The sequence below is a fragment of the Anguilla rostrata genome, chromosome 6 (genome assembly GCF_018555375.3).
Source record: "Anguilla rostrata isolate EN2019 chromosome 6, ASM1855537v3, whole genome shotgun sequence".
In the NCBI taxonomy this organism is placed as follows: Eukaryota; Metazoa; Chordata; class Actinopteri; order Anguilliformes; family Anguillidae; genus Anguilla; species Anguilla rostrata.
The window spans coordinates 19,776,342-19,798,698 of record NC_057938.1 but is presented as its reverse complement, the minus strand read 5'-3'; the positions used below and the strand labels follow the sequence as shown (position 1 = coordinate 19,798,698).

General features: G+C 40.8%; 1 protein-coding gene across 1 annotated transcript in view; it reads right to left on the bottom strand.

Annotated features, from left to right (window-relative positions):
• Positions 1-404: 404 nt before the first annotated feature.
• Positions 405-22,357, bottom strand: part of LOC135256778 (ras-related protein Rab-6B-like) — a 76,331-nt gene continuing 54,378 nt past the window's right edge. The window contains exons 6-8 of the mRNA XM_064338915.1: positions 13,891-13,984; positions 9,963-10,029; positions 405-3,245 (exon numbers count right to left, since the gene is read on the bottom strand). Of these exons, the coding sequence (XP_064194985.1) occupies positions 3,181-3,245; positions 9,963-10,029; positions 13,891-13,984 (226 nt within the window). The 3' untranslated portion in view covers positions 405-3,180. The remainder of the gene's footprint in view (positions 3,246-9,962; positions 10,030-13,890; positions 13,985-22,357) is intronic.

Genomic DNA, 22,357 nt, shown 5'->3' with positions numbered 1-22,357 from the left:
TATATTCGGGTTCATAAATATACACCCACACAAAGATACACACATACATACACACTAATACATACGCATGCAATTTATTTTTAGTTGCTGCTAGGAACATTAGTTCAAATGGCTCCTCTCCATTGGTCGCTTACAGCAATGGAATAAATGTACAAATGCACACACAATTAATATTATCAGGATACTACACAACAACTATAGGTGACCCTTCTGTCTGAGAAATACAGTATGTGGTATATACAACTGATTGAGGAAAGGTTTCATCGAATTAAGTCAAATGTAATGTAAAAATTTAAAAATAAACCCAAATGGAAAACATCAAGCACACAATAAGGTAATTGAAATTCCCATAATAAATCATCAGGTGAAAAAAACGCATTTGATAATGATTGAACCACTCACAGTTTTTGGTAATAAGACATTTTTATTGATCTTTTAGACAGACATGCTAAATCTCTATACAGTGTGAATGAAGAGCCTGCCCTGAAGGTGAATGGCCTCACCCTGCCTAGCAGGACCCCAGCTAGCGCACAACATTCCCTCGACGTTGCCTTGACGTTGAAGCAACGCTACAGAAAGCACTACGGGCCCCTAGTGCTGTGTGGAAGCTGGGGGAATGCCAGTCCTCCCTCTCAAAGCCCAGCCAAATGAAACTATACCAAGGTGGGTACTTCCTTACATGGAAGGTTCTGCTGACACTCCAGGCCTGGCTACAGCGCTGACTCAACAAAACAAAAAAATGCTCTGACACATTCTAAGGTACGTGGTAAATGAATGACAAATACACATGTCAATTAACCCAATTAAGAAGTACTCCCCACCCCAAACTCCCCAAGTTTTCATTTCTATGCCCAAAAGCCCCACTGCAGAATGTTCTAGACCCCCCACAAGGAGCACATGGCATGCCAAAAAGTGTTCCAAGAAGGCACCGGTGTAATAAACAAGTAAACGGGAGAAAAAAGCTCATCAAAGTAAGGGGTAACATGGACAACTACGAGGAGGCCTTCTGGGCTTCCTTCACAACTATGGTGGATATGCGCCATGGTATTTTACAGTGTGGGGCGAGGGGGTGGGTGGGGGTTGGGCTCTCCAGTTTAGTTGTCCAGTGAGCGCCTGAATATTTTACCCCTTCTGCAGTCCTCTCAGGCAGCAATATACATCTATGTTGAAAACAATAACGGTTGGATATGAATCTACAGTGCACTTTCAACATTTCAGATTAACAGACAAATTTACAGTCAAAGTCCTCTATTGGCAGAGAAAGGGCTAGAAGCAAATAAGTAAATATTGTAGAAGGGCGTTTTTCAGATGATTTTAGTGTTCTTTGAATAAAGCAAGTGGTATCCTGGTCTTAGTCAGTTGTACAGACACAGTGAACCCATATCCTGTTCAACTCATCTAAAAGCATTCAGAAACATACGGCAGCAGCACACACCTGCACCTTACTCCAGCTGTATCCTCATATTCTAAGAGGTTCCTGCATAAAGATTTTGGTTGAATTGAGCCTGACAATGTTAGCCATTTAGAAAATAGCTTTCTAATAACTATGCATCATTTAAAAACATAATATGAATCTTTAAGGTATTCTAGCTCCTATGAAGATGCGTGTAATGCTCCATTAATGGAAAAGGCTACTATGCAGATATTTCATTGTCAAAACATATACAAAAAGTGCATTTAATTCTCACACAAAGAAGACGTGTCAAATAAAACAACCATTTCACTAACCACTGGGCCACCAGAAATCTGAATGTTTTGAAGTTCCTTTGCTGTTCCCTAGTGTTAATTTCCTTTTTAAAATTTTTGCATATAAACCTGCAGACGTTGCACCATGCTAACGGACCAAGTTTTTCTTGGTAAGCAAGCTCTGTGGTGAGTGTGGTCCCCCCCAAGGCAGTCCCGCGAAAACAGCTAAGTGCTTTCATAGCGCTTCGGTTTTTTAGACAGGCTGACCAATGTTGTCTTTGTCTTGAGGACAATCTCAGGACACCCAATCCCTGTAGAGGTCATCCCTCGTTGCTCCATGCTAACGGCGGCTAACTTCATAACTTTAAGCGCAGCAAAGGCCGAAATGTGCATACTACTGTTGTCTATTGCCAGTCATGTCTCCCGTGATTTTTTTGTGGAGACGAGGCCAGAAAAGCACACGTTCTTAAGAGGTATTGTAGGTAGATGGAGTGGGACAGATCAGCTACCAATGTAATTTTATCCAGTGAATCGGTTAGAGAGTAAGGCCATGACAAAACAGACTATAGATAAGACATAAGACACTGTGCAGCGAATGTGTGGCTGTCAGTGGGAAAAGACAAAGGCTGGAGTGAAGCCCTTTGATCCTTAAAGCCTGCTATGTATCTTCTACATGGGTGAATAAGGACTGTATCTAACAAAGAGTGATCACAATCATATAAACACTATATACAGTACTTTGTAGCATGTCTCAGTGTTTGGGAAAGCTTGTGAAATTCCATCAGCAAAAATGGTCAATATGCACTGATGCAAAGGACATGGCTTGTTCAAAGGGCCCAGTTGCTATCTAAAGTTGCTTGTATAGATAGGTAACATTTACACATTCAACTGACTGAAAAACAAATTCTTAAATCATGTACTGAAATCCAGTTTTTTTTTTTTTTTTTACAGGAATGTTGGACAAGATAACTTTCCACGTGATGCATAAAGTCACAGGTGTTAATAAGCTTTAACATTTTAAACTTGTGTACACCAGCAGACAGAATTAACGCTCAAAAACTGCTTGCATGCATGCTGTGTATATTCACTTAGGAATGCTATTTTTATTGGACTATCCAGCCCAATCCCTCTCACTCTTGAACAAGCTGAATACTTAGGTTGTCTGCATCATTTTAGTGCTTTTCCTTATGTATACAAAAATACAAAACAAAAAACTGTACCATTCTAGTTTTCAAAAAGTATACACACATTTGAAATTAATCTACCATTTTTTTCCTTTCTGTTTTTTTTTCATTTTTGAATTTTTAAAACTTTTTGGCAATTTAGTTAATAAAGTACAATATTTTACAACTGAAGATTGAAGACACTAGTTCCAACCAATCAGATGTAAAAGGCCAAATATCCGAATATCTGAAAACTCAACTGGAAGCTAACCAATAGGAAGCAACACAACAAGCATGTGGTAAATGAAGCTGCCCAGTCCAGTCCTGTGCATTAACAGGAACACCCACTCTCGCTGGTTGGAGGCTCCTGTGGTTTGTCCAGCTTGATGTCAATCACTGGAGGGTGCGCCATTAAGGAAAAATTTGTAGGAAAAGGGCTCAGCACAGTCAGTACATGATGAGATGATATACAGTAAGCCAACATCTCCCATTTTGACCTCTCTTGTTTTTGCCTATGCACACAATTTATATATTTGTTTTAAACCTAATTTCCACTTAATGTAACCCACTATTGTTTTTCTATGAATAAAAAACACATAACAAACACAACACAAAACAAAAATAGCTCAAATAAAAAAATAAAATACAATGACAACAAGCAGTTGTTTTCTGATAGACCTGTAAATCCACTGTTGTACTATCACAAGAACCGACATAACAAAGAACACAGCGATAGCAAATCTGTGAAATGGATGGTTTACAGTACCTATAAATAACTCAGATGCTTTTATGCATTACAAATTCATTGCATCTATTTAAAGAAATGTTTTCATGTAATACACTGTAGATATTGTAAAGGATAATAAGCTTTCTATTATAATCAAAATAGCTCAGTGCAGTACTTTTAGATGGGTTGCTAGTGTATTTCATGGTCTCTCCATGTGTTTTTTTTTAATTGGAAAAAAAAGGAGTAATATCATACAATTGTAGCAAATTTTATATAAATGAATATAATTGAACTGAATCCAATTTAATTGAGCTGAACTGAAGGACAAAATAAGAATATCCCACAGACCACACTGCAGGCAGCCAAGAGGAAAGCAGTACTGACGGAGGCCTGACATTCAGCAGGAAATGTGCTGCATCATCGCTCCCTGCAGCCTTGGCAGCACTCTGCGATCTCTCAGGAGCTGGCATTCTGGCATCCTTCCCTGTTGACTCCAAACCTGCCCCCACCCAGCCCCCCCCCTCTCCAGAGCACATTTCTCCGCTATTTTTCTACCACTTTTTCTACCATGCCATGACAGCCGTCAAAGCACAACAATGTAAATACGGGGACAAAAACACTGAGCTGGAAAAAAGAGGCGAGACTGATAAAAAAAGAGGCCAGACTGATGAAATGAATGAGAAAAATGCGGTATTCCTTAAAGATTTGCATTTGCGTTTTCCAAATTTAAATGATTTAAAAAATAATTAAAAATAGAAGATAAGAAGCATAGTACCCTCATCAGTGAAACAGTGTTGTGTAAAAGGAAACATATTCTCTAACCGCAGGTGTACACGGTAATTGGAGAGGTATTTCCAATCACAGCTTCTAATTTCAGTAAGGCTATTAACAAGGCCTAATTTGTCTATGTAAAAAGGCTTCAGCTGGGAAAATACACCACAGAAAATACAAAGAATAAAAAATGCATGCGATGTGCATTTGAGCCAGCGAAGGTTGAAATATAGATTAAATATAAACTGTTGGCAGCCAATCAGAATTGAAAGCAGACCCGAGTGCTTTGGCACCATGTGGGTGGAGTAATGTCTGAAAGGCTCTCTTATTGACAAAGTGGCAAGTTTTCAGGACTGAGCTTTCAGCTCTCTCCCTCTGGCTCTTTCCTTGGCTGCTGATGTAATCGACAGGGCCTGTGTAGATTTCAGGCTCCTGCGTATCCGTGGAATGTTTCAGAGCGGGAGGACTCTTGGGCCTTGTCAACAGTTCGGAAAGGGCCATGGGAGTGACCCTCCTGGGGATGGGTAAGGGGGGGGGGGTGGCGGTTAGCCTTGGCATGCTGTGAGAGAGGAGCTTTGATGAGGCTGTTGGGCCTTGGTCCCTGAGAGCTGATGGGTGTTGCCTAAAGGACTGGCTGATGCTGGGAAGGGACATGGTGAGCCACAATGGAGGGAGGATTGGCCGTTTGGCAGATTATACCTGAAGGATACAGCTGAGCACAATCAGCAAATGGAAAGGAAAATGATATCCAGGGAACGCAGTGAGGGAGGCAGACATATCTCAGAGAACATATAGACCTCTATGTGAGGGAGATGGCGAGCCTCCAATGTTAGGGTACAAACTAACCCTTAAGCAAGGAGACAGATAGATCCCAAAGTGAGGGTACAGATAGACCCCTAAATGAGGGCTACAGAGAGGCCCCTAAATGAGGGTATCAGATAGACCCCTAAGTAAAGGGGACAGATAGACCCCTAAGTGAGGGGAACTGACAGACTTATAGCAATTAATGCAGTTCAGAAGTGATGTATTTTGTATTGCTGCTGATAACAACATATCAATGAATCTGGGGAATTAGGTTTTTGAAGTTTTCAGAGTGATGAACACTAAATGCTTGTACTGCTGCATCTGTACATAGGTCACAAAGTGCCCATCGGCCAACTTTACTATTCCCATTAACACAATAGACCTTAAGGTGACAATGTCTTCACCTGACCTCTGCCTTCCTCTATGCACTGGAGATAATGAGCAGGGTCTAAACATACAGATTGCCCTTCAAAAGCAGAAAAGAGGTTTATTACATGCGGGTCCCGGCACCCTTCATAAATCAACTGGACTCTGGTAACTAGTAACCTGACCTTCTCCTAAGGAAACAGGCAATTATAAGAAGTGGCTCTCATAAACTGCATCAACCACTGTCTTTTGTTTTCACTGAAAAGGCTCTCAGCTTACCACCAACCTAACACAAATTCAGGAGGGGGGGGGCAAGAACATATGGCACTGTCTGTTCTGTGAGAGGCTATTTCTTGATTATCAAACCTTTGCTCTCTTCTTTTCTTATAAATGGTGCCCCAAAACATATTACAAAAGAAGCAGGCTTTATTCTAGAATTTTCTCATTTCTAGCATGGTACACTTTTAAACTGGGTTGGGGTCACTGCACTGCACTGCACTGTCTTGGTACTTCTTCACATCAATGCCCCAGACCAATCAGAACTGTCCAACTTTTTATGTATGTAACACATACAGTTATGCAGATGAACATTCAAACAAGGATGTCCCTTTAAAGAAGAAAGACAAATTTCGGACTGGGGTCACTGGTGACTCCAATGTCTGAAATAAGCTTTACAGTTCACAAATGTAGAAAATATAAATTGCATTGAATGATTTTTTAAGACAGGCAAATGGAAGCTAAGGAAAAATGAAAATGAACGCAATTGTCTGAACGTCGCTGGTTACTATGGCGATGACACGTCTGATGAAGGAACAAAAAAAAGGAGACGTGGCACAAACTGTAGAAATATGGGTGGGGGCATGGTAATGAGCGCTGTCAATTACCATGGAAAAGAGGAGGTAGGTTAGGGTAAATGTTATCTTGTTTTCAGAGTAAAAAGTAATCCGTCAAAGAAAACCAGATGCGTAACTGGCTGTGTGGAAGAAGGAAAAGACAAAATTCCGCAAGAACAGAGAGCAGCATGTTCAAGAGTACTCCACTTTCATCCCTGAACGCTGACTTCCTTGGAAAACGAACGGCGTGCCAAAGCGAAAAGCAACACAAACAGCGTCAAACTAACAATAGCTGCTTCGCTTATGTTCACGTCACACCACGGGAGCGTGCAAAATGACATTTCTGATATATATTGGATGTTTTTCTTCTGAGGCAAACAGTTTTCCGAAATACGATCAGCAAAATGTTAGTGTTAACGGCACGAATCCCGTTTTCAGATTGCGGTCTGTACAGTTACAAAAGAATGCCCTTTGCCGCTTGCGCTTTTCCGATTATCTTATGACTACGGTGACAAATTGCGAGGTAGCGAGAGTTTGTCTTACTTGAATTGAGGGGCCGGGTGAGGCTGCTCAGCACCGTACAATTTATAAGCAGTACAAATGAAGGCCCTCTTTCCAAGTGGCCTACGGTGATCGGGACGAGTGTTGGCTGCCTGGCGCAAGCTGTTCATATGCGCTCCATTTGCTTGACTGATGACGAGGTGTCCTACGTGACGACTCCCAGGCACTCACTCCACATAGTAATTCGGGAGACCCACACCATTGCCCCAAGGAAGCGTTCCATTGGGATAAGCGAAACAAATCCAAGCCACTTTCGACTAAATTAATATGTCAAAGAAAGCAGAGTGGGCATTTTCCATTATAGGAGTATTTCCCAGTATTTTCCATATAGGATTTATACAGCCCTCCATCCCCTTGGGATATGGGCATTGATTGTGTGTCCACAACTGGATGGGTATAGTTGTTGTACATAAGAGAAGAACCCATGTTTGAAAGAGAAATGGGATGGCAGCTCGTTTTGTGCTGTTACCTGGTGCGAAAGAAATACTGAGATGAAGTGCTAAAGAGTGCTAAAAACAAAATATTCAGGAGGCAGAAAATGAGAGAAGAGGATCTATTACATGACCTTAATAGGTAATGACTCATATAAATGTTGAGTGGTGTGAGGCTCTATTTAACCACCAATGAGGCTGACAAGAAAAATAAACATGTGGAAGGATTAAGAAAATTTACCACCAGCTTCAATGAAATGCACTTAGACAGTTTTGGTCATAAGCAGTTCAATCAACCACACTTAAGTATTTAATCAAACAAACCTTAAAGTACTTTAATACTGAAAAATCCAAAAAAATAGGAAGAGGTGTAGCCTGGAAACTTTGTGGCTAAGAGTGCAGGTGGGAACTTTTTTAAAGAACAAGTTAACCTTTGTAAAAAAAAAAATCTGTTTGCTAGTCACCAGCTTCACAATGACCTCTGTTTTAATACAATTAATATACTATAATCACTATAATTCATGTAATTTAATGAATATGAGGAATAATGCTAAAATATTCTATTCATGAACATTTTTTCAATAAATACATGTATATTAATAATAATATATATTTAAGTAATAGGTATTACAATTGTTTTCATATAATAATGAAGAGGAGGTAAACGATGACTGGTAAGTCAAAATGATGTTATTTAAAGTAAAAGCTATATCGACATCTAAAAGTAGAATCAGCAATTTAAATGTTACTGGGTAACAGTATTCCTGTCCATTCCAATATATGGAGCCACAGGGAGGGGATGAAGAGAGGGAACCAGGCCCCACTGCTTCAAGTGCCACACATTAACCACGTTCAGTACTGGTTATCCGACTGCCCGTCTGTGGGTTCGCTGCCTGCCGACCAAGAATTCACTGCTTGATGCATGTCATTCCACAGTCTTGTTTAATCAGATTCACAGCAAATCACATCACTATTTTTATTCCCAGTGCATTGACAAGTGAATCCACCTCAGTTTTGTGATTTGGGAAAACCTTCAATTTAGCAACACTGAAAATGTGACAATGCAGGTGATGACAGTGAATGAGCTCATAAAAGAGGCAGGCTTCTTTCACTCTACAACTCATGAGCTCAGTCCTGGAGTTAAAAAAGTCCCTCAACTCCTCATTCCAGCCAGAGCATTTCTGACGAAAAACCGGCATTACAGATGAAAAACAAATTGATCACTGTGCTCAGTTTTACGATCCACACTGCACAAAACGTAAAATTAAATGAAATGTTTTAAATTTTCTCCACAAAAGTATAGCATCATAAAATGATGTAGGCAAAAGTGATCTGAAACAAGTTCTTTCAGGTTTTGGCTCTCAAATGGCATTCTACATTTCCATATCCTGTACAGATGTTCTGCTTCCAGATGGATTAGTTCTGATATTTAAAAAAAAAAAAAACAGGAATCAGAAATGCTGGACTGTTTAAAAGAGTAGATTATATATTTGGGAACAGAAACAGAAAAGTAAAAATAAATGGCAGGTGCTCAGTGCTTTCTGCAGTGCCCTCCATAATGTTTTAGACAAAGGCAGATTTTTTCTTGATTTGGCTCTGTATCCCCTTCAAACAATTCACATGCGGTTAAAGTCCAGAATCCCAACTTTCATTAAAGGACAGTTTTTAAAGAACATTTTGATTTCACCATTACTGCACTTTTTATACATTTCACTAATCAGCAATGTGTGAAGCAATTTGTCCCAAACATTACGGTGCCCTAAAATAGAGAGGCTATGGATAAAAAGTGCTGTCATTTCTACATGGTGAAACCAAAATGTATAACAAATACCCTTTATTAGAAGCCAAGAAGGTGAATTTAAACCACATGTGAATTGTTTAATGTGGAGTACAGAACCAAATCATGAAAAAAAAATATGCCCTTGTCCCAAAGGTTATGGAGGGCACTGTAGTTATATTTGATTCTATGTAATCACCGATCAGTAATCAATGTCTTTGCTACAGTGTACAGTTAACATCCAGTCAGCTGGAGATTACGCCATGAGAAAGCTTAATCATATCATCTTTTATCAGAGGAACACACATTCACAACCCTACTCAAGATATCTGTCAAACCACATATCCACAAACTACGCTGATTGATTAGACTGATTTTTTGGCAAACTCAAAATTCAAACTGCTGCAAACTGAAAAGAGTTTTAAAAAAGTGTAGTCATAATCAAGGTTTTTTTCCCACGGAAATGCAATTGTGGTTTTGGACCACGGTGATTTTGTCAATGTTTAAAGTTGATAGTCGTTTACTCCACAATTCCAGTGTTTCCCCACTGTAAGGAAATTGTAGTTACAGAATGAATTGCTTGATGAGTTCTATAACCTCAGAAGAAAAAAAATGTATTATAAAATGTTTTGTTGTAGACTGCAATATAACTATTTCCCAACCGAAAGACAATTGTGGATTTATGCTGCAATAGACCATCTCCCCATTGAAAGGTAATCATACTTTTGGGGCCATAATATGAAAATTTCATTTAATGTTGATAGTTGTTTAGGAGACAATTCCAGTATTTCCAGACTGAAAAGCAATTGTAGGCCACAATGTGAGGCGAAAGTGAAAGGATACTGCCTTCTTTGCTCGTCTCCTGCATGCTCTCCATCCCTGGCAGGGCGGCCGCCACACGTCGAAACAGCTGCCAAGGAGAGGGAGAGAGAGAGAAGGGTCAGAAAGCCTGCCGCTCAGGCTCGACTCAAGGACGAGGGGTCCGGGTTCAGGTTCATACTCTCCCCCGCAGGCCCAGACACTCCACCCAGCCGAAGGACACGTCCACCCTGACCCGGCTACAAGGCAGCCCCGTTCATCCGCAGCTCAGAGACCCAGGAACTCGTGTTCCGCTAGCCAGGCCGACATAGCGGCCGCCTGGCAAACAGAGCCGTGACTCGGTGCAGCTCGGCGACCGCCATCCCCGTCTGGTTCTGCGGACTGAGCTTCCCGTCCTGTTACTCCCAATTAGAGCCCAGAAACACTGCGGGGCTGGGGAAGAGCTCCATTTCAGACACACAATTAACCACAGTGCATCTCTCTCTCGCGAATGCCCATTTCCAGAGACCGACTCTGAAATGACTCTGAAAGCAGTCTTTGCTGGGTCATTACCGAGGCCCTGCACGTGAGGGCCATTAATGTGCCCCGGTTTGTTTGGATACAAATGCATTGTTCTTGCAGTGGATCATGTGACTTTTGTCCTTCCCCAGTGGCTCATGCAAAGGTTATTGGGAAAGAAAAATGTGCAAAAAATGCCCGCAAAGAACTTACTTCCAGCTGTGTTAAGATTCAAGGTAAATATACTGTATATGTGGTGCTATTTATCAACAGACAAACGATGTACACGTATGATAAGGCAGCAAAAAGCACATGTTTATTAAAGTTTTCACTGGTAAATATGCTATGATCGAACGGTGAGAAGGAGGACTGGTCCAAGTACATAGCTAAAACAAAGCTCATCTTTCAGCATTACAATGGACAGTGGTGTACGTCCATTTATGGGACTGAGACCTCTTTTTATTTAGCCTGTCGGTACCATCATGCCCCCTTAAGTGGTGCTGAGCAAAGCCGTCAGCAAAATGGAAATCCAGCATAATCAGCTGCCAGCTTCCAAGCAACAGCAAACAGCACAGACCTGTATTTAGGCCCCGATTAGTTAAATTGGATTTTAATCCATCATGCAGTTTTGGCACGAATATATGGAAAACTAAGCAATCACACAGGTCAGAGCAATAAATAAATAAATGAATAAATAAAAGCTGCTGATAAAATTTTGTTTGCCGCATTCAAGCAAATGCTCTTGACAGCTCAGGCAACAGGAGCCTATAAAACTTTGTGATTGGGACAGCATACAAATGCGACATCGTAATTGTTGGCAAACCACAGACACACACAGATGCACGCATGCACGCACACACATACACACACATAATTATGAACTTCAGTGCGATAAAACAGGACATCTGAAAAAAAAATATGTCTTGGTAGTGTAATTAAGGATGACTATTCAAAGTTGTCTAAACAGTATACACCACATGCTATAAATATTGCATTGCAATATCCCAAATACATGTATGGTATACGCATGTTACCACATTTATGATAACCATAAATTCTATTGTTCAACTGAACGTAGTGCTTAGAACAATAAGCATACATTAGTAGACTAAACGTGTACATGAATAATGTATACACCAATAATAAACAGATTTTTCACAAAATTAACTTCAATATATCTTTTTGTGATATTCACTATATGCAGTTAAAAGGGTATGGAAGGAGACTGGCTATTTGAACAGTGGAGTCTTCAGTATGTGGGTTATTGTTTCAGTCCCCAGCCATCCCATTATTCTCCTATAGCCAAGCAGTATTGAAGATAAAAGGTCTAGTGTTTCAGCATGACTGGAGGAAAAACAGGACAGGACTAATTAGGGTTTTTTCATAAGCATGCATTGGTCTGTATTCTATTAACATTTGTCCTTGACCTTTTAATTATTGTTGGACTTGCGAAATGGTGTTTTCAAAGAATTATTTTTCAAGAATAATTATTGCTTTTAATTGTTAGTCAAAGGCAAGGACAAATGTTGTTTGAAACCCAACCATTCTCAGCAATTATTTGTTGGATCTTTCTTTTCTTTTCACTTGGTTTCACTTTTATCTCAGCTATAATTATTCAAGTGGAGCCTTTTGTACTAAATTGTTCAGCAGCAAAACAATTATTGAGACAATGTAGTGTGTACAAAGTTAAATGATTACTAAAACTGATACAACACAAATTAACCTTGGGTGACAACTGGATTTATGACTTGCTTGGTAATCACTGAAAGGGGTGCTTGTAAAAATAATGTTTCATTACATCATTTCAGCAATTACAAGCAAAATTAACGACCGTAATATATTCTTGGGTACCTATAGCAAAGATATATTTACAGTACTTGCGCATAGAAGTTTGTATCAGTATTACTGATATGCATACACAGTACAGTAACACAGACGTACATATATACCTAGCCTCCTTTCTAATGCGTGGCCTGGCGTAGAGGGTATCATGTGAAATCTGCTGAATCCCAAAGGACCTCAGCTGTTCTTGTAAATGCAAAGAGAGAAATGGCTGCTTTTTGATCAAAGCACAGAGTCAAATCAATATGCCATGACCTCTATAGTGAGGATCTATCCTCCTCCAACACACATCAGTCAAGTCCCATTGACCTATGCATGCCTGTGATGACATAACTGCAGCCAGGAGAGGCCATAGGTTTGGCTAAGCACTTCGCAGCAGACTTTGCATGCTAAATGTATATATATTCTAGAGTATCAGGTAGGATGGGTTGAAGATGGGTTGTAAAAATATGTGGTTGAACCATTTTTACTGTGCACCCTTAGACATCTTGTATCTCGGACTATCAACTCGAGCTCATCATGTCAGATAATCAGTGTATTTAGTCTGAATGTTGACACAGCTGTGAATATTTATCTTGATGTGCCGTAATTATTGAAAAACTGCCAGTTATTTCTGTTTCAGATGGTTATTTCTGACAACTGTAAATTACATTGAAGGCAACTGCTATGTATTCATGTTGTGCATTTAATGGCCTTATTAGAATATAAAAAGAATATAAAAGGATGTAAACTCTACATATGTAAGCTCTGGGTATTTTCTATTTTTTATTTATTGATTTATTTTTGTTGTTGTTAATATGCCGTACTGAAAATTGATACCATGACTGAAAATTGCCCCTTTGGAAAATGTTGACACACTTGGTGTTAACTATACCTTTAAATGATATGACCTTATTTGAATAAGGTAGTTAATTAATCTAGAATTTATACACATATGTTTCACTCAAGACTGCACAGCTGTCAAACTAATGTAGCCTATTGGAAAGTACCCTGGGGGAGAATGCAAGAAATATTAACCAAACAGAACCACTGTAAACGCACAAGTGATTTGCTGGCTGCTTCTACGGTTTGTGCTGATTATGTGACACATTGATTTTTAGGACATTGTGTTTAGTCACAGGCATTCAGCCAGTTTACAAACAGGAAAAGGAAAGTTGTGCATCACAACTAAAACAGCACCATGCATTTTTGTGTATAGGAGGAAAATCAAACAACACGTTGGCTGTATAAACCTGGGCTTTCCCATTCTGAACGTGGAAAGACTCGGGGTCTGGAAAGAACTCTTTTTTTAACCTTTAAAGCAGCAGTCAGTTTAGATGCAAGAAATCGGGCAAAGTGATTTAATTATAAACTGCATTGTATGATCAATTAAATGCTGAGTAGCAACAAAAAACTGCTTTCCAGGACCAGATTTGGCCATGCCTGGCCTAAGCTATTCAACAGTGATGGAAGAGCGAGGCTTTGATGGGCTGTAAACCAACCGAAACGCAGCTCTCAACAGCAAAACACATTGATTGGCTGACTATCGTATGTGATATATCCACCCACACTGGGGGTTTACAGATCCTCTCCCTTCCATCCCTGCTGTCCATACTGTTGACGGTAGGCTTACCTGCTTGACGTTGTAGCCAGTCTTTGCGCTGGTCTCGATGAACATTACATTCAGCTCTTTGGCTCTCTGCTCTCCCTCTTCAATTGTAATTTGCCTGAGGAAATGTTTAAAATGACAGATGTTCTTGTGAGCAAAAACTGCCAAGGTTGATCCAAATGGAAATTACTGATTCAAAAGCAAATGAGATTAAGGGGAAATAAGTCACCCCATTTATATTCAGAGTAAAAGATTATTTAAAATGATCTTCATTCAAAAGAAAACACAAAAGAGTGATTCGCCTGAGCAAGCCTCATAAGTCGCTGTTTTCCACTGCAATCTTACCTCATTAATTAAATGATGGGAAAACTGATTCACAGCTGTGTGGGCAGATAGTAATTAAAGCGCATTTTGTTGACACACTAATGAATGAATCTGCATTCGGGTTTCTGAAGAGGGCTATTGGCACAGTAATAAAAGTAGTGACTCGTATTGTTTTCCGATTACACGTAGCCAGCTGGGACATGACCATGCTTAAATCACAGTGCCCACCGCCCTACGGGAGACTGCTGCATTGTACGAGTTGGCTGGGCTCTTCGTCCATTTTCTGACTGGGAACCAGACAGTGTGATGCTTCCTAATTGTGTTATTCAGCAACATCTTAATTACGTTAAGAGTTCCACACATGATTTAAACCAGCAATGCCTTAAATTAAACTGTCACCCAATATTTGTTCAAATGTGGAATTTATAGCAAAACAACTGCACATACACCGTAGCCTAATAGAGAGTACGTAACTAGTGCAGTGTAAAATTGGACATCGGTGGAAAGTGTATACCGTATAGAAAGAGATTTATTTCATGTGTACCTAATAGCCCACCTCAGCCACTCCCACAACTCGTCAGTGGGTTCCAACCCACTGTTAAGGAAGCAGTGCTGTAGTCATTGCACCATTACGTGCTTATCACAATACTTATGCTGTGAGTATCCCATTTCAGAAAACTCTTCCCTTTGATTAACAATGACTGACAGAAAAACAAATTAAAATTTGTCAAGTAAGAAGGAATATGCGTACGCCAAAACATTGGCTCTGTATTCACCCAGCCTTATCAGAGGAACAGCATAGCTGCAAAGAACCCCTATGCTCAAGTAAAAAATGCCATTAATTCAATATTCAATATTCAAAGTACAATAAAAGCAGGCATCATCCTTAAAATTGCACATTACTTTCGGTTTCCTTCAGTGAGCCTCGAGGGTGTGGAACCGATCATATGAAAACAATATTTGAATGTTCGTCTTGACAACTGTTGTGTTGGGAGAATGAGTCAACGTCTGCTATGCTTTTGCAGGCCCTCTCATTATGGTAATAAGAGCCTTGCCTCCCCCCCCCCCCCAGTTCTACTCCAGTGAAGAAACGGTGAGTCTAAAACTCCCCACTGCAGTGGTGCTGTGGTCTTCGGGATAGGCATGTCATTACCGTTTACCAGGTGCCGGACCTCGCTGTCCCGCCCAATCCTGCAGCTGAATTTAGACACAGAAATTGATTTGGATGGGACCACCGTCCAGGTCTGAGACAAAACTGACCACAATTTGCGAGTCTGCGAGTCTGTGGGCTCTTTCGACACAAAAAAAGACAAAGTATATTCTATGTTAGCGATCTTGCAGTAAAAACTGGCCTGCATTTAAGTCATTGTGAACAGAAAAGTGGAAGACTGACGAAATGAAAGGTTCTTTGGTCAGGTGTTTCCATTGAGTGGTGAGTCAGATTGAAGCCATCCTGATGATAAGCTCTGACTTTCTTTGATGGTTTACATCGTGAACCATCACAGAGTTCAAAAAACAGCAAAGGAAATGAGGGGCCACCATGCTGTGGGTCACATATGGCTTCCATGGCCTACCAAATGGGCTTTGTACCGAGCCAGGTGGCATCTTTCTTTTCTCCTTCAAATGTTTCCAAGGAGAGACTGGGAAAAGCAGTACAAAGTGAGCAATGGGAAGAAATGGAGCATAAAGGAACAGGAGTCAAAAATGTTAGGAAGCCTTCCATAATTAGAAGAAGAGAAGCCTACGGACAGTGACGTGCCCCAGAAGTGCTGTTGCGCCTCATATTTTGCACCAGTGAATTGAAATTCATGATGCCGTGAGTTTTGATTTAGACTGCGAGTTCAGATTGGCAGGTCTAGTGCTGGACTGAAAAAGCAATCGTTCTCCAGCTCAGTCTGTTGGTGGAAAGCGAGTTCGGGCAAACTCTGGTCTGTTTCCACGGTGATACTGATTGCCTTGTGACCATGCCAGCTTCTACAGCTTCTTTTTAAGATAATCTCATAAAGAAACGGCAGCAGGGGATTGGTAAAATGTGAATGAGCGGGCTCACTAGCACTTAAACCTTCTGCATATTCTCCCCAAAAAATAACCTTAGCAATACATTGGCAAGCATAAAATCATGCTAATGTCTTTTACTTTGACTTGCAATTAATTATTTTCCACATAAACAGAGTTGGCAAGTTGCTCTTGCTGATTGCTGAATTCGCTGAACTGTTTTGGGGGACATAAAAACTTGGTGAACATAAAAACACCTGCATTTAATTAAGTCTCATCTAAGAACAGTTGCCAATTGAATTCAGGCCACTGGCTTTACAATGCCATTCAATGACTTCAAGAACATCAGTCTCAGCACTCTGTTACTACAGCATCTTCAAAAAAAAAGAGGAAAATCCATTTACCTGGTGAACAGTGAATATATTGTCTTTAAGGTCTCGCGTGCTGTGCTCATTTCAGAGAAACCACTGACCTGGCAGAAATTATCCCAGAGATGGTAATAGAAATGGCCACAGGAGAGGGGTAAATGTGACTCTTGTTTTGAGATCAAAAGCAGTGCGCTTTCTCACAGCTCAGAGCTGCATAACGAAGCCACGATCTGGAATCGGCTGTTGATCCCTTCAGCAAAAGGCTCTGTTCATTGGCACTGCTCGCTCCCCTCCCCCCCTCCCCCCCCCAGCAAGGTGGATGATTCTAGCTGACACTGGTGGGTAATTTGGAACAGCAGAATGCCATCTGCTTCTCTTTTGTTGGAACCAATTTCCACCATAGAAGCACATTGTCCATCATCAGCGCTAAAGTAAACACACTCAAAGCATCGCTCTTTAAAATGGCCTGGAACGCTCAAAGCAAAAGACTTCAAACAGCAGGCTACTGTACACAGAAGAAGTAACGTGTAGATTGCAGGTAATCGGAGGAGCGCACTCACATCGCTCATAAAGGATGGACTGCGAGTTGTTTTCTAAGCATGCCGACGCCACAAAGCCTGCAGGCGCTATGGACCGTACGGCACTCCGAGCGCATTTCTCGTCCTAGGAGTTAGCCCGCCCCTGCCGCAGCCCCGGAGCTTCATCGGCTATTATGCCTGGGATGGAATGTTAATTGACCGATTGTTGGTCCAATGCATAAACTGCACACCCAGCACTTTCCTGCCTGGCGATCTGTCAATTAGACTTTGGCTGGAGACTGAGAGGAAGCCGGTGGGAATTTCGAGACATCTAAGCCCGTGTTCCAATGCTAATAGCCTCCTAAACGTTATTACCATGCGATCCGCCGTCTCGCAAATGTACTTGGATTAAGCGGCGTTTCAGCATTCCGAGGTGCTTCCGAGGCGCAGTGGGGAAAATTGGTTTTTCCCTTATTGCAAACAGATTGCCTTTTTTTTTTTTTTTTTAAAGTGAGCTTGCTGTAGTCAGGATTGGCAGATGCGTCTCTGGCCTGGTCTGGTCTGTTGGCCACTGAACGCAAGAAAACAGGCAAATGAGATGTGACTGAAGGGCCAGTCGATAAGTTGTGCACGCTTTCTGTCCACATCGTGACTGATTACTCACTCAGGAGCCTTGTTTGCTACTTCCTGTTTAATTATTACAAGTTACTTGGATTTTTTTTTTTTTTTTTTGGAGTCAGGAGGCATATTAGTAGTACATACGTAAGAATGCTTGATGATGAGAACAAGCCCTTCCGCCCATCTTGGCTCAAAATTCACCTGCAGTTCTGCACGTATAGCATTGAGCAATCTGCTCCATGCACTACCAGCTTCTTCCAGACACTAGTGCAGAGTTTACCAACTTACTTCCCCATTGTTACACTGACAGACAGCCTGAAATAGCTGTTGTCATCTGGTTCATTTTTGAAAGCGTAAAAAAGCAAATGCAAGGATGACTTGCCATTGCATGACTTGTACTATACATGAGCATGACACTTTGAACAAAGAGGGTAAGGGATGTAATCTACCTAACAATATCACCAGTAACATGTAGAAGGACTGGCCTCCTGAAAGCTTATTCCTCATGAAGGGTCCCTGCAAAGATAGAACAATAAGCGCTCTGAATTATGACACTGGCCTGTATGATATGGTGTGGGCTGTACAATCCTGACTGCCTCATAATGCAATGGCATTCATTAAGAGGGCCCAGGGGTGATGTGTAACGTGCATTCTGTCCCCGGTACTAATTGGTAGGCAGTGCTGAGCGGGGGCATGACTGTGTGCTGTTGTGAATACAGAATATCTGGTCAACACCGAGATGTCTGGCCAATCAAAACCTCAGAAGAGACTGTTTGATAAGCGATGTCATCTAGTAGAGAAGAATAATGTTTCTGGCAACGTATTTACTAAAAATCCTCAATGTGTTGTTATGTTGAATTTTTTAAACATGCCACATTTTCTAAACAACTGACACTAAAATACTACAGAATACTGATTAATAAGGCTGGGTTTTGTAACGGAAAATAGTGGCTGAAGTCATTAAGCAGTCACAACAAACCTGTTTAAAATCATGGAAAACTGAAAAAACAAGAAAAAAAAAACCGCAAGAAATCCCGGAGTTTTTATGTTAATTTATTAAAATAATTAATATATCTCATGCACAACAGTGGGAATCAAATGAAATAAGATGAGCAACTGTAGCAGTAACAAGTGCTTAAAGTTTCTTTTTTTTTTCAAACTGCTAGGAACAGCCTATGAGTGAAATGGCTGGTGCATTTACTCACTTAATTCGGTGCATCACAGAAAGAAAGAGCACGCTTTCTTGCCAATTATTTAACAGAATTGTGTTAGAAACAGAGCATGCTCAAATTGAATCATTAAAATAATCTGCATGTATTTTGTTTTGGTACAATATGTTGAGAGGGGCCGTCAAACATCTGATTGCAACAACAGATAAAGGACAAGAATCTTAATCCCAGTGCATTCCAGAATCTGTATACAGTGTCACACATTGTTACTCCCAGCATTTGGCAGTAGGCTATTGTTAAAAATGCGGAGGCCTATACAAATGACACAGTTGACAGTTACCATCCAAAACTGCTGAAAGCACACAGAAAGCACTATAAACACAGGAAATCATAGAAATGGCACAAAATAGGAAATGTCATGGAATCCATGGCACCTGTGACTTCCATGACAAACCCTCAGCTTTACTGACAATGAGGGAAATGACTCTCTTGACCAAATCATTTTTTATGGAGAAATATCCTTTGCTTGTATGCTAAAAACTTCAGTAAATCAGCCCTGGGATATATTACTCATGTGCAGTTATACTACTGTAGTTCTTAAGTCATATTTGAAAGCTTGTACTCTGTTTTGTAAGTCACCCTATGTGCTAAATGAATATATTGAGTTTTACAAATTGAACACAAAAATTGCCTGGTATAATAAAAAAAAAACCTATTTCACACATTTCAAACCTACTGGTCCAAGCTCAAAATATTACCCAGGTGAGGATTTTGTTCTGAATACGCTGTACCTCAAACACTAACATTCACTAGTGTTGGTAGGTAGCACAGTGCAAGCAAGCTCTCATTAACATTGCATGACATTATATATGGTCGCGCCATAAAAACGCGAGAGATTTTGTCAATTGTTTGTGGAATATATCCAAAATGACCCACTCGGTTTGGACCAGCACAGAGCGGGTGTCTCTTGATAAATATTTCAGGAGCTATAAGTAAAGGTGCAGATGAATCATCCTTAATAGCAACCTTTGCTTCTTTTTTTAACAACTTCCTATAAATTATTCACCAGATAACACCAACCTGCTGCAGCTTCCACAAAGGCAATCATGTATGTTCCTATAGACTCAAACCCTGGCAGGGGGAAGAGGGGAAAAAAAAAACAAAAAAAAAACAATCCCAATTTTCATTTCAATCAATAGAGTGCTCCCTCTCTCACCTACTGTGATTTAATCTATGGTGTTTTCTGATAGCTAACAAGGTTTATTATAAGTCAGTTTCTTCCAACTGGAATGTGTCACATTTCATTACTACAGCCAGGGAAACACAAACTGAGAGGAATTATTACCTAAATGGATGTGAATCGGGGATTGAAGAAAGTGCCACTGCATCTTTGATTTTGATAGTGATGGCAAATCTCAATAGTTACAAAAATGTGCGCTAGAACAGAATGTTATGAACATTCAGATAAATATAAATATTCAATGTTTGACTAATTACAATGGCAAGATGTGTCAAATCATCAAATTAATTAACAATTAACAAACATAAATAATGCTACACACTGTTTAATGTAACCTTTACATTTGTGTTATACAGAACAGGATAGAGGTTGTAATACTGTATGTTCAGCATGAACTGTTTTGATCGTGCCTATATCAGGTTCTGTCACAAACCAAACAATGAAAGTTAATTTTCTCGGAAACAAAAGAGAAAATAGAGACCTTGCTGACTGGATGTTATCATTCCTTAAGCTGAGACATTAAAGCAGTTGTCAAATGAATTACAACCATGTCAGCAACCTTTCTGGTTTTAAAAAAGGACAAAAACTGCTGCTGTGATGAAACTGAAATTAGCACATTATAAAACACAAAAAATGTCCCTGGTTGGCATGTGCAATACATGGATTATCCACAAAACGGTATGTTTGGCATTATTCTCCTGAGAATGTAAGAGAAAAGCCTTTGATACTGATTAGAATAACAGCCCATATTGTCTTGGTTGCTGTGGTAATGGATTCAAGACACAAGGTCAGATCCAATCGGAATGGACTTTGTCTCTGCCGAGTCTGGAGAGCGACAGCAGACACAATCGGGTCTTTCAGTGCACTGCTGTTACGGGGAAGCTTAAGAACAATACACTCTTTCAATGCTTATTTTGAGGTAAATAAATTCAACTTCCCACAGCCAGCCCCGATTGATTAGGTTTTCGGTTCAAAGCCGCGCCCTCCCCGGAGTTCTTCCGTGACACTAGGAAATTGGACTGGATTACGGCAATTCCGTGGTTTGACGTGCGCCTGGACATCCTTTTCGCTCGGTTTCACGGTCTGCCTTTCACGCTTTGCTGTTCTAAATAACCGCGATGCGACGGCGTAAAAGCACCTCGTCCAGCCTAAGCTCCCGACGCCGTCCGACGGCCCGTCGCGTCGAGGGGGCTCGCGGCCTCGAAGCCGAACCCTCCGTCCCTCCCGCCGCCTTCATAAACGACCTTCACAGAGACCGTTAACCTGCCAGGAGCGATGAGACGTATTGCAGGTCGCGCGGCTGTGGCACTTCAGCAAACCCGCCAAGTTATTCTTACAGAGGGGCGAGTGCACGACCCTCGCGTCGGCGATGCGGTCATGCAAATGAGCAGCGAAAGAGGGGAGAAGCGAGTGTTAAAGCCGTGTCCAAATCCAGGAGGCCGTGTGCCATGCGTTACCTGCGGTTCGGCTTGGCACAAGCCGTGGAAATATTGTAATATCAACAGCACACAGCGCCAACAGGTAATCGGAAAAAAGTGAAGCCATACCATTTCCCTATGAGAGAACTGTAATGACTGTCTCTTGCTTGCAAGGTCTATGGTTCTGGACGGGCAGAGGGAAACTATTATGAAACAGCATTGTGAGCAGGTGTTAGGCTGTTTAATGCCGGTAGGAGACCTCCAGAAATCTGCCAGCGAATTGCATTAGCACCAATAAAACAAAGCAGTGGCAGCGACAAATGGAGAGTATGGCAGAGCAATGTGGAGACTACATTATCACTCTGCAGCATTATAAATTAGTCACACGGTCGCTCCTTTTTTATTACATGAGCATAGAAGTATTACAGCTTTATACATTAGCTACAGTTAATACAAGCAAAACTCGGTTACAAAGGCAAATGTAGGAACCCGACTCCTTCCATTTGTATGTCTTGTCCACTGGAGACCTGTTTAGCCAACTGAATTCATGTAAAACGTAAGTGCATGTTCAAAAATGTACTCATCGTATGATTATTTCAGTGTCAATAAAGACTTTTTTAGAGAAAGAAAAAACAGGATCCCAGGGGCTATTATAATGTACCGCTCAGCTGGCTTAACGCGGATGTAAAGCTGTTTGACAGCCACTCAGGAATAAGAATAAAGAATGAGCCCATGTACACAACTGATATTCTTAATTAGAGATGAAAAATTCTGATGAAAATTTTCAATAGCGCACACAAATCAAAGATAACCCCTTTGCATAAAAGAAAAGGCCAGAGGG